Raw genomic sequence first — 11,975 nt, 5'->3', positions numbered from 1 at the left:
CTATGTCTTCAACTGTATATGTAGCAGAGGCTGGCCTTGTTGGGCATCAATGGGAGAAGAAGCCCTTGATCCTGTTAAGGCTAGATGCACCATTATAGGGGAATGTCAGAGAGGGAAGGTGGGAGGCAGTAGGTGGATGGGTGAGGGAGCACTCTCCTAGAAGCAGGGGTAGGGACAGGGTAGTGCATTTCTGGAGGGGAAACTGGGAAAGGGAATAACATTTAAAATGTAAATAATAATATCCAATAAAATGGAAAAAAAGTGAAGTTTAACATCAATTCTGTATATTCACATCTTAGTGATCTCAGTAAAGAACAAGTCAAACTTAAGATAATGGAAAGAAAATTAAAAGAATAATGACAATAAATAAAGATGACAGCTCATAAATATTCAGCAATGTTAAGAATGGAGGAACAGGGGTTGGGGATTTAGCTCAGTGGTAGAGCACTTGCCTAGCAAGCACAAGGCCCTGGGTTCGGTTCCCAGCTCTGGAACAAAAAAAGAATGGAGGAACAGCAAGGTGATCCCCATTGGAATGAGAGAAATAACTACTGAAGGTTGTCCTCTGCCCTCTGCTTGTCTTGACCCACATTCCCGTGCAGACAGATTCAGATTCACGTGTAACAAAAAATAACAAAATGAAAATGTAAAAGCTTTTAGAAGTTGATTGCTGGAACTTATTTTATATGACATTGATAAATTCTTAGCAATACTGATCATGGAAAAAGAGAGAAAACTCAAATAAGTTTTATCATAAATAAAAAAAGTGTTAGCACACTCTGCAAGATTCTATGAGCTTTAATGAAATAATAAAATTACAATTTAGTGCTAATGATATCAATAACATTGTTCTTCTGTAGAAGCTCAAGAAGTCAGAAACAGATACAAGAGAAAATAGAAACTGTGCTATTTCTATATCTATTAAAGTAATTACAATAAAATGACAATGCTTTCCCTTAAAAAAGTAGAGGTCAGAAATTTGGAAGAGAACATGGAAAAGTATAAGAGATGATCTGAAGGGAGGAAAAGGGAACAAGACATGATATAATTGTATTCTAATCTAAAAAAACAATAATTAAAAAAAGAATTCCATAGAGTTTCATTACTGATGGGAGGAAGTAGTGTCCACTTGCATATCTCTTTCTGAAAGCACAGGAAGAAGAACTGTTTCCCCAACTTATATTCTGAAGGCGGCATAAAGCTGACTATGTCTGATAAAACAAATTAAGCTTAAGAAAAGAAAACCGTTAACTGACATTGCTCATGAAAATAGACATCACAATGCTTAAGTTGCTAAAGTGAGTTTAGGAGCACGTAAAACACCTAATACATCATGGCCAGGGATGTAATGTTAGTTTAACATGCAAAACCAGTCAGTCAATCAGTATAACTTGCAACATTTACAGAAGAAAGAGAACCAGATGATTCTTTCCCTAGATACAGAAAAAGTAATCTTATAAAATTTCACATTCCCTCAATGAAGTAGAGAGGTCTATAAATTAAGAATGAAGGCACATTTATTAAAGTGGTAAAGAATATCTAAAGTAGAGTTTCAGCGGCCAGGGAGATGGGTCAGTGGTTAATAGTCCTTGCTGCCTTTGCAGACGACCAGCGATCATTTTCCAGCACCCACATAATAGCTTAATTCTGTGACTCTAGTCATCATACACCTATGTATCTGACACAAGACGTGGTTCTAAAGTCTACAAAACTATCCCCATACTTTAGTAATATAAAGGCAATCAACCCAGCAAAACTGAGCAAAACAAGTAAACAAAGTTTACTGTCAAAGGCATATGCATTACCAATAAGTACAGGGAAACATTTTTCTGTATAAGTAGCCATGAGGGAACTATAAATGAAAGTAATAACAAATACTGCTTCATACTTAGTGGAATACCAAGGTGTGTAGTAATAAGAATGATTTTCACCCATCACCACTAAAAGTATAGGATGTACTTTAAAAATGTATTATGTAGCTTATAGAATATTTAAATAAATATACTCTGTGACCGCAATTTCCATTCTCAGGTATTTAACTAACATAAGTATACCCACAAAAATTTGTACTCAAATGTTTTGAACACTTTATCCACAACATCCACAAGTGGTATATAAGCCAAATGTTTGACATAAAGTTGGTAGGAAACTAAAGAGGAGGCATGGAGGAACTTTTCTGGACAGCAATGACGTAGGGGCTGAGGTATTGGTTACATGAGCATTTGAATTCATTAAAACTCATGGAACTGTTCACTTAAAATCTGTGGATTTTGACCTTAATGATCAAGTTTTGGCAGTTCCTAAATCCTCTGTTCTTATAATATCAGGAGTGACTATGGCTGCTTCTCTCTCATAGGTCTTGGAGATTTGTCCATCACTACCTGATTACTTGAAATTTATCACAGCATGCTCAGACATCAACTGCTGACTAATGCAATTTTTTCTTCCATTATACAGCATTAAAATATTAGAAAAAAAGAGATTCTGAAACAAATACAGTACTAGGTCTTGATGTTCTCGTTTGTATTAGATGTAATTTTTTTCCTATACTAAAACAAAATTTAGTATAGTGCTCTACAAAGAAGTTTAAGAAAAATTTGTTGTGTAACATATGCATTGGAGTTCTATTTAAATTTCTTATTTTTGAAACTTCTGCTTTTTAAGACAATGAATTCCTGAAAATAATTTAATTTTTTTTGGTTTTGTGTTTTAATTTTTTCGAGACAGGATTTCTCTGGCTGTCAACTGACTCTGTAGACCAGGTTGGCCTTAAATTCAGAGATCAACTTTGTTCAGCTTTTGGAGTGCTGCAATTTAAAGTATGTGCCACCACCATCTGCCTCAGTTTAATATTATTTACGATTTTTCAGGAACGTAGTGAGGGTAAATTAATTTCTAATATCATTCTAATTTCGAACCCAGTGTAAATTTTTTCAAAGTAAGTTTTCAAAGGGTGATACATTTAATCTAAAATTACCATCTAGTTTTAGTTACAGGATTACATTGGTTTGAAGTCCGAAGGTGTATTCTGGGCTTTGGGGGCAAGAAACTTAAAGCTGTTTAGAGGGTGACTAGGGACTGAGGGAGCTTGTTTGAAAAGCACCACTTAAGAATTCCTCAATTTCTGTGTACTTGTTTTGGTTTTGGTTTTGATTTGCATGAGTCACAAAAAAATTGCCAGTGATGTCTGTAAATCTTATTTTGGAGTAGTTGTTATTGTTCATAAATAAAACTTGGTTTTTCCATCAAGAAGAACAAAGCACCTAGCAGCTCCCATGGGTTGAAGTTTGATAAGAAAGGAGGCATATTGTTTTTGAGGTTACCGGGATGTCTTCAGCCATAGTGTACATGGAAACCAGTGAAGAGGACTTGCTAATGTTTAGAAGTCCATTTATGAAAGATCTTCCACATTTCTCCATCCTCACGTTCTTTCCATTCCAGACTTCTTTTCCTTGGCAAGAACTAAAAGATTAGTTGACTTGTGTATTACTTCTTTTTCAGTTATTTGTGACAGATTTAGATGTCTTTTTGTATGCTACTATTTAAACTTAAACCAAGAGATTCCATAGTATCTTGACATAAAATCACAAACTCTTGAATTGCCTAGCCACCCTTCCTAAGTGTAGTTCATGATCACATCCTGTGCTGGATAGTTACTTTTATGTCACCTTGACAGAAGCAAAAGGCTTCCGAAATGATGGAGTCTCAATTAAGGAAATGCTGCTATAATATCGGTCCATAGGCAAGACTTAAGGCATTTTCATAGTGATTGATGGGGTCAGGGCCATATCATTGCTGATGGGGTATCCCTGGGCTGGGGGACCTGGGTTCTACAAGAAACAGGCTGAGAAAGCCATAAGGAGCAAGCGAGTAAGCAGTGTTCCTCCAGGGCAACAGACTCAGCTCCTGCCTCCGAGTTATGAACCTAGTTGAGTTCCTGTCTTGACTTCCTTCAGTGTTGGACTATGATGTGGAAATAAAAGCTAAATAAATCCTACCCTGCCTCAAATCGATTTGGTCATGATGTTTCGTCACAGAGATAATAAGCCTAACTTAGCTACATCCTAATATTTCTCTTTAAATAATCAGGTCTTGGAATAGCACTGTAGGTTTAGAGCAGCAGTTCTCTTCTTGTGGGTTGTGACACCTTTGGCAAAACCTTCATGTGCCAATATATTTAACTCATGATTCATAACAGTAACAAAATCACAGTTATGAAGTAGCAACAAAAATATTATTATTGTTGGTGGAGTCATAAAATGTGAGAAACTATATTAAAGGGTTGTAGCATTAGGAAGGTAGAGAATAATTGCTTTAGAGGCTTTGTGCCTATGTACACCCATTGAGAAAGCATTTATGTATATGAAACAATTTTTGATGAAGTACATTTGCAAGTTATTGTATTTATAAAATGTGTGTATCATCACACAAGTAAATATTCTCCCCCTGATTTCTGTATTCCTCCTCTGAATTTGAAAAACAAAGAGTGTGTTAAAGTATAACAAAGAAATTTAAAAATGCTGACTGAGTTTTGGCTGTGCCTGGAGCTGACCTGGACCCACAGCTCTCTGTACCCAAATCCTGTCGGGGAGAGAGCTGGACTCTCAGAAGTGTGGACAATTCTGAGAGCTAGGGAGGCCACCACTTCTGCTCACATTCCTGGACCAAGAGGAACCTGCCTAGAGCACTCTGGACACAAGAACCTAGCAGCAGTCAGAGAGAGTATCAAGTCCGTCTCTGCTTGCACTGGGAGCTTGAAAACTCAATTCAGGGCCCTGACAGGCCTGAGCAGAGGTGAGACAACCCATTACTGCTCTGAGGGGACCCAACTGGAGCCCTCAGGACACAGAAATCCAGGAGCAGTCTGTAACAGGATCCTTCCAGTTTCTGCCTGCACCCAGAGCTGAACTGGTCCCACAGTTCTCTGTACCCAAATCCAGCTGTCAGAAAAGAGTACACATGGACTCATGGCTCCAGCTGCACATGTAGCAGAGGATGACCTTGCTGAGCACCAATGGGAGGAGAAGCCCTTGGTCTTACCATGGTTGAATCCCCAGTGCAGGGAAAAGTCGGGGGTGGGGTGGGAAGGGGGGTGGATGGAGATGGGGAACACCCTCATAGAAGAAGGGGAGGGGTAGGGAATAGGGGGCTTAAGGCTGGAAAACCGGGGAAAGGGGACAATATTTTAAATGTAAATAAAAAATCCAATAAAAAAGTTTAAAATTTATTGATAAATATTCTAAGCATAACACTATCTAATAAACTGTCCGTTATTCATTTATTAAAAAAATAAGGGGGTTGGGGATTTGGCTCAGTGGTAGAGCGCTTGCCTAGGAAGCCCAAGGTCCTGGGTTCGGTCCCAGCCCGGAAAAAAAAAATAAATAAAATATTTAAACAAAAATGCTAGGAAAAAATATAGGCTGCAAGGATAAACATTATTTGATGGGCTTTCTTAGAATTTTGGGAAACTAGTATCTGCAGAACTCAGAAAAATTCATCAAACATACACAATAGGACACTTGTATACTCAAGGGATATATTGTAATTTTTAATCTTTAAATATTCAATATTTTTAACAGACTTTGGTGTCTAATTAAGCAGTTTTGAAATGTATAACTGAGCCACCACAAGCTTAAAGATGAAACTAAAACCAATAGCAGAGATGGGAAGGGCAAATATCACAGAAGCTTACTGCCACTATTTCAATAGTTTGCTCTGAGAAGCTACTCAGAGCAGCAGCAAATGAAGATGTATGGGGCAAGCAGCAAAGAGAGAAGGAAAAAGGCGAACACGGAGGATGGTACTGGAGGAAGATGCAGAAGAAGAAGAAAAAATGATAGGAAAAATAAAGTTGAAAAAGGGAAGAATAAGGGGAAGAAAAAATAAACTTCCTGGGTTCCAGTAAAAAAAACTCAGGTCTTGGGACAAATAAAAAAGGAGACAAAATAAGAAATGAGGGATGTCAGATTTAGAAAAACCAAGATAAAATATAAAGGGATTTATTTGCCTGAGGTGGGCTATGTTCAGGGAATAAGACACTAAGAGAGGAGGTAGCAGATCAAATGGGAGGGGAAGAGTATATTGGATACAGGGAAAGAGTATTAGTCCCCAGAGTGGTGGACAAAGGTCTTCCTATAGATAGCAGAAAGAGACATGCCCCATGGGTAAATGGCAGTTATACAGGTACAAAGGAAAAACCCATGTTAGGATGAGGTGTTTAATATTGACGGATTGGACATGTTCAATTAGGCAAACTAAGAGGGGCTTTACTTTTCTAGCTAGAACTTGATAGTCAGCCTCAGGTTGGGCAGGCGACAAATAAGAAAAGACCTTGGTAGCTAGCTTTGTTAATATAATTTCTTGTTCTACTTTTAGGAAGGCAGTGGGAATCGATGGAGCCTTATCCATGTAGGTCATGCTAGAACTGGCTAGAATACCTCACCAGGCCTCTGTTAGACAATATCTTTGTGGTGTATGGTGTAGCTCACAATATGGGGCGGGGTCCTCCTGTATTCAATAGTAAAATTCCAATCTCAGAGCGCAGTGAAGAGACATAGGCCTCCATACATCTAACCAAAAGGTAGGTGTCCTACTCTAACCATCTTGCTATTTTATTTACACTACCCTTCAGGTAGATGCCCTATTCATCATCACCTGGGCATCCTGCTTTACCATCAGATAGGTGTCCTGATCTAAGTATAGCAGCACTGGTTTCCTGGATACTGAGAAGAATTGTAAAGTCATTATCTTTCCTTATACCCATTAGGGCTCCAATTTCCACAAAAAGGAGGTTTTGCCAATCTAGAAGTGTAGATGTATAACCAATGATTCTGTATAGTACAAGTCAATGAGGACATCCTAAAGGAAAATCACGGCTGGCTTTTTACATTTTCTATTCCCAGAAGTCCTAGAGGTGACCATTCAAGATGATAGGTCATAGAGTCAAGCAGTTCTAACAAAATGTCAGTTGGCTACACATTGGGGATCTTATCAGTGGCGAGGCACAGAAAACACTTCATTCTAGAATCAGGTGAGGATGATTGAGAGAGAAGGTGAGAGGAAAGAAGGCTCTTCAGGGCTCTGTTGACTATGGTGCTGCTAGGTACAAGGACTGGTATTGGCTCTGAACCTCCAAGACCAAGTTCTCAGCACAAAGGAAAGTTATTTCCCTCAGGCTGATAAATGTCAGGCAAGAGACAAAGAAATGTTAGAAATTGAAGGAAACATGGAAGTCTGGGAAGTTTATTTACCTTCCTCTAGACAAAGGAGTCAAACATATCCCATAAGCAAATGGCAGTTTATAAACGTACTTGGGGAAACCACATATTGCAATGAGGTGTTTAATATTGATTGATTAAAGATGTTAATTTGGTGAACTAATGTTTTGTTGTTGTTGTTTTTAATTTGGTTCTGGACCCTATTACTTTGATAGTTGGGCCTTTGTAGTCAGCCTTAGGATGATGAATGGCCAAATAAGGGAATAGAGCCTGGTTGTTGCTTTAGGAATGCAATCTATAGGTTTTTAGTAAGGCACAGGGAACAGGTAGCTGGCTAATGCTTGCCAGAACCATATAGGCCATGCTGGGGCTAGCTAGAGTCCCTTTCCTAGACCTCTTCTGGACAGCATCTCTGTAGTGTATAGTTTAACTCATAATGTGGGGCATAAGCTTAGTAAATTCATCCTTGGAGCTGTCAGTAGTAAACTGCCACTCTCAAATTGCAAAAGAGCTCTGGAGCTTGACCTTTATACCTCTTAACCATAAGGTAGGTGTCCTGCTCTATCCATCATTTAGATGTCCTACTCTACCCATCACAGAGGTATCCTACTTAACCCATCAGGTAGATGCCCTGTTTATCACCAGGTGGGTGTCTTGTTTCTCATTGTGTAGGTGTTCTAACTAAAGTTAGCAGCAGTGGTTTCCTGGACAATTAGGTGAATAGTAATGGCATTATCTTTATCTATTCCTTTTAGGGCTTGTGTTCCCAAATTAAAGAAGACTTGCCAAACAACAACTGTTGCAGTGATGCCAATGTGACTGTTTAGTGGAACAGAAGTTGTCTTTGTAAAGGCAATTCCCTGGAGGTACATAGTTCACCCTGCTCACCCCAGAGCAGGGGAGTGCTTTCCTCTTCACAGTTAGAGCCTCAATAAGAGGGGGGAGGTCCTGCCCAAGAATTAGTAAGACTGAGACTAGAAAAGCAAGACACAGGCTTCTGGTGCTACCTAGTCTTTTAGTATCTTAACTAGAATGATTAAGCTTAGTGGTGGGTGACACAGACAAATGGCACCAAGTGTGATGCAAATCTCAGACAATCCATAGCAGAAGAAATACTTTCTAAAGGTATCTATTCCCCAGGCAGGGAGAAGAAGCATGTAATACTTTGAAAACTGAGTGAATGTGAGAAGACAACATGGCCAACCGCAAAGGTAGAGCATCTGATGAGAAGAAGGTATACCTAGCTTCAAAATTCATCACCCAAGCACCTCCAGGGGAGTTTAAGGAAGTATTCTGTGATATTCGGTTGCTGGTTAACAATGATGATCTCCTCAGGAAAAGGATGGGACAAGCAATTGCTCAATATAACATGGATCAGTTCATACCCGTGAAGGTAGAAGGGTATGAAGATCATGTTTTAGTTACAGAGCACGGGTACCTAGGTAACAACCGATTTTTAGATCCAAGAAACAGAATTTCTTTTAAGTTTGATCACTTAACAAAAATAGCACGTGATCCGCAGCTACGGCTTACAGAACAAAATTTAACATATTTACGAGATTCCTGTGATAGGGCTTTAAGAGCCTATATGAAACAGAATTATTCTACTGGCTTTAGTACTGTTTACGGTAAAATTATAAATGGGAAAAAGACCATTATTGCATGTATTGAAAGCCACCAGTTTCAGCCCCAGAAATTCTGGAATGGATGCTGGAGATCACAGTGGAAGTTAACCATCACACCACCTACAGCACAGGTAATTGGAATGCTCAAGTCTCAAGTTCATTATTATGAAAATGGAAATATTCAGCTAGTTGTCCATAAAGATATACAAGAGTCATTAACTGTTTTCAGTGAAGATCAAACTGCGAAGGTGTTTATTAAGGTCATCGAAAAGGTAGAAAACGGGTATCAGGCAGCATTTAATGAAAACTACCGCACAATATCACATACAACATTTAAAGCCTTGCGCAGACAGCTTCCAATTACCTACCACAAAGTCGACTGGAACAAAATACTTAACTACAAGATCTCTAAAGAACTCAAGATAAGATCTGCAAAGACGCCAAGTTTAAACATGTTTAATAGCCCATTATAGCAGTCTCTGGTATGTGTGGGCATAAAGGATTCAACAGGCTTTGCTCATAAAATAAATATGAGAGTGACTTATAAGAACGTTAACTTCAAGGGATATTATAAGAACGTTAACTTCAAGGGATATTGCTGAACCTATAACACTCTTTTGACTAATTCATGTATTTTCTGCCTTGCTGAATCAAGTGCCTATGTCACAAATTCTTGTTGAATCAAACACCTCTGTCACTCACAAATGGGAATAAAACCAAGTGAAAAAATCTCCCAGGAAATGTCTTTCTATTATAACTGGGTATTTTATTTTTTTCTAAGCATGATGTAAAACTTTTTTCTTTTTTTAAAATTATATTTCTTTATTTTTACACTCCAGATTTTATTCACCTCCCAGTCACCCCCCCCCGGGGGGTTTCACATCCCATACCTCCTCCCAGCAACCCCTGCACTCCTGCTGCCCCCACAAGGATTTCCCCACCCCACCCACCCCACAAGAACGATAAACTTCCTGGGGCCTCCAGTCTCTTGAGGTTAGGTGCATCTTCTCTGACTGAACCCAGATCTGAGACTCCTCTGCTGTATATGTGTTGGTGGCCTACAGAGTTGCCCTTCTCCTTAGCTTCCTTCAGCTTTTCCCGAATTCAACCAGAGGGGTCAGCAGCTTCTGTTTGTTGATTGGGTGCACATACCTGCATCTGACTCTTTCAGCTGTTTTTTGGGTCTTTTGGAGAACAGTCATGGTAGGTCCCATTTTGTAAACGCCCCATAGCTTTAGTAATGGTGTCAGCTTAAAAAAGTTACAGAATACCCAAGATACAGTCCACAGAACTGAAAAAGATCAACAAGCTGAAGGGCCCAAGTGAGGATGCCTCAGTTCCACTTGGGAGGGAGAAGAAAGCAATCACAAAGGGGGAGGGAGGGAGGGACCAGGAAGGAAAGGCGATGGGGGTGAGAGTAGAGGTGTGGTATTGGGTGAGGAAAAAGGACTAAAGCCCTCAGGGCCAGCAGAAAGAATGTAAACAGGCAACCTCAGAAGGAAGGAGGTTGGAAACACCCTCCAAAATGTACTATTGAGATCTGGGGAGTGAAAGACTCTCAGGAGTCAAAGGGGGGGGTCCTAGATGAAAGGCCCTACAGTGGGGAGAGAGAACTTATTGTATCCACCTCCAGTAGAAAGACAGGGCATCAAGTGAGTGATGGAGTTGCTATCACACAGCCAAAGCTCTGACACACAATTCTTCCTGTCTGAATGAAATGCAGGGATGGAAATGGAGAAGAGCCAGAGGAAAAGACGGTCCAGTGACAGGCCCAAAGTGGGTTTCAACTCAAGCGGAGGTCCCAAAACCAAACTTATTCCTCCATTACCCTGTCTACTTAGAACTCACATGTAACTATGATATACCAACCTTCCCAGGTTCACTGGCAGTTTTATGTGACATTATGATGATTAGGTCTTAAAGCAAGGCCAGGGGTTTTTGTTTTGTTTTTTGTTTTGTTTTGTTTTGTTGTAGTGCCTGGTGTTTTTATTCAGCTTTATTTTGGCTCAGTAAATTTGTTTGCAAATAAAACCCATGTAAGCATTTCTATTTCAAATAAAATATTTTTCTTATGATTGTCATTTATACTATATACCCATGCCTCTGTGTTGGGTAGTTCGATAGAAATACACATAACTGAAGCCCTCCACAACTGATGGCAAGGACACAGTTTTCTTTAAGAGTCTGGTCATGAGGAATTTGACCATGCTCTACTGAGTATATGGGCAATACATAATAGACTTGTTTCTTTTTTGTTTTCTTCTTGTTCTTCTGTTGTTTCTTCATTCTCCTCTTCCTCCTTCAATTGATTCTCATCAGGAAAACAATGCATCTACTTTTTCAAGGGGCATAAAAACTGTGTTCAAATAAAGGGATTCCTTGGCAGAAATAAAATTCAGGAATAGAGATGATCTCTTCTTGTCTTTGATACAATGGTCCTCTAAGAACAAAAAATTCTAGCATTTTTTTTTTAAAAAGGAAACCCCTGTTTATGTAAGGGGAGGTGCTGATACTAAATAAAGGCCAGGAGTCAATTGAAAGGTACAAATGTGACTTCTGGGTCCCAAGAGGAAAAGAAGGGAGAGGGAGAGGAGGGAGGGAGAGAGGGGAGCGAAGGGGGAGAGCTTGTACTTCCATGCTTTGGCACGGAAAAGCAGCAGTCATGTAAGGACCGGGGCAGCTAGGGCCTGTAGCTTCTGTTATGAGTGGGGGCCAAGGATGTTGGTGGTGGCTAGCTGATCCAAGCCACTTAGTTTAGGGTAGAGGAAGAGATGGAAATAGTAAATTGATAAGGGCAGGCATTTCCAGGCAGGAGGTATCAGCACTCAGCAATTGTGCCATGAAAGGGAAGCTGTAAAGGGAAAAGGTGATTGTGTGTCCTCTATCCACGGATTCAAGGGTCTCCAGTGGAACTGGCAAAATGATCCCTCCCAGAGCAAGGGTCTTGGGAGTGGGCGTGGAGCAGTAGACTCCCAGAGCAAAGGCAGATAGAGAGAGGCCTGGTTGGGGCTGGCTGCAGCCAATCCCGGGGCCAAGCTAGAGCAAAGGTGGTTAGAAAAGGTATCCAGGTTGGGGCTGATTGTGATCAATCTTTGAGTTAAGCTGAGTGGGACAAAAAGGAGCTGGAAAGGGG

At 39.9% G+C, this 11,975-nt stretch overlaps 1 protein-coding gene across 1 annotated transcript; it reads left to right on the top strand.

The window, feature by feature from the left end:
- Positions 1-8,412: 8,412 nt before the first annotated feature.
- Positions 8,413-9,315, top strand: LOC116889083 (F-actin-capping protein subunit alpha-1-like). The gene has a single exon (XM_032890259.1). The coding sequence runs from the start codon at positions 8,413-8,415 to the stop codon at positions 9,313-9,315; it is 903 nt and encodes a 300-aa protein (XP_032746150.1).
- Positions 9,316-11,975: the final 2,660 nt, after the last annotated feature.

The sequence above is a fragment of the Rattus rattus genome, chromosome X (assembly GCF_011064425.1).
Source record: "Rattus rattus isolate New Zealand chromosome X, Rrattus_CSIRO_v1, whole genome shotgun sequence".
NCBI classification, from domain to species: Eukaryota; Metazoa; Chordata; class Mammalia; order Rodentia; family Muridae; genus Rattus; species Rattus rattus.
Note: the sequence above shows the minus strand (reverse complement) of the source record. Positions and strands in the feature narration are given on the sequence as shown.

Coding starts and splice junctions, on each gene's coding strand:
- LOC116889083 (XM_032890259.1), top strand. CDS start 8,413: ATGGCCAACCGCAAAGGTAGAGCATCTGATGAGAAGAAGGTATACCTA.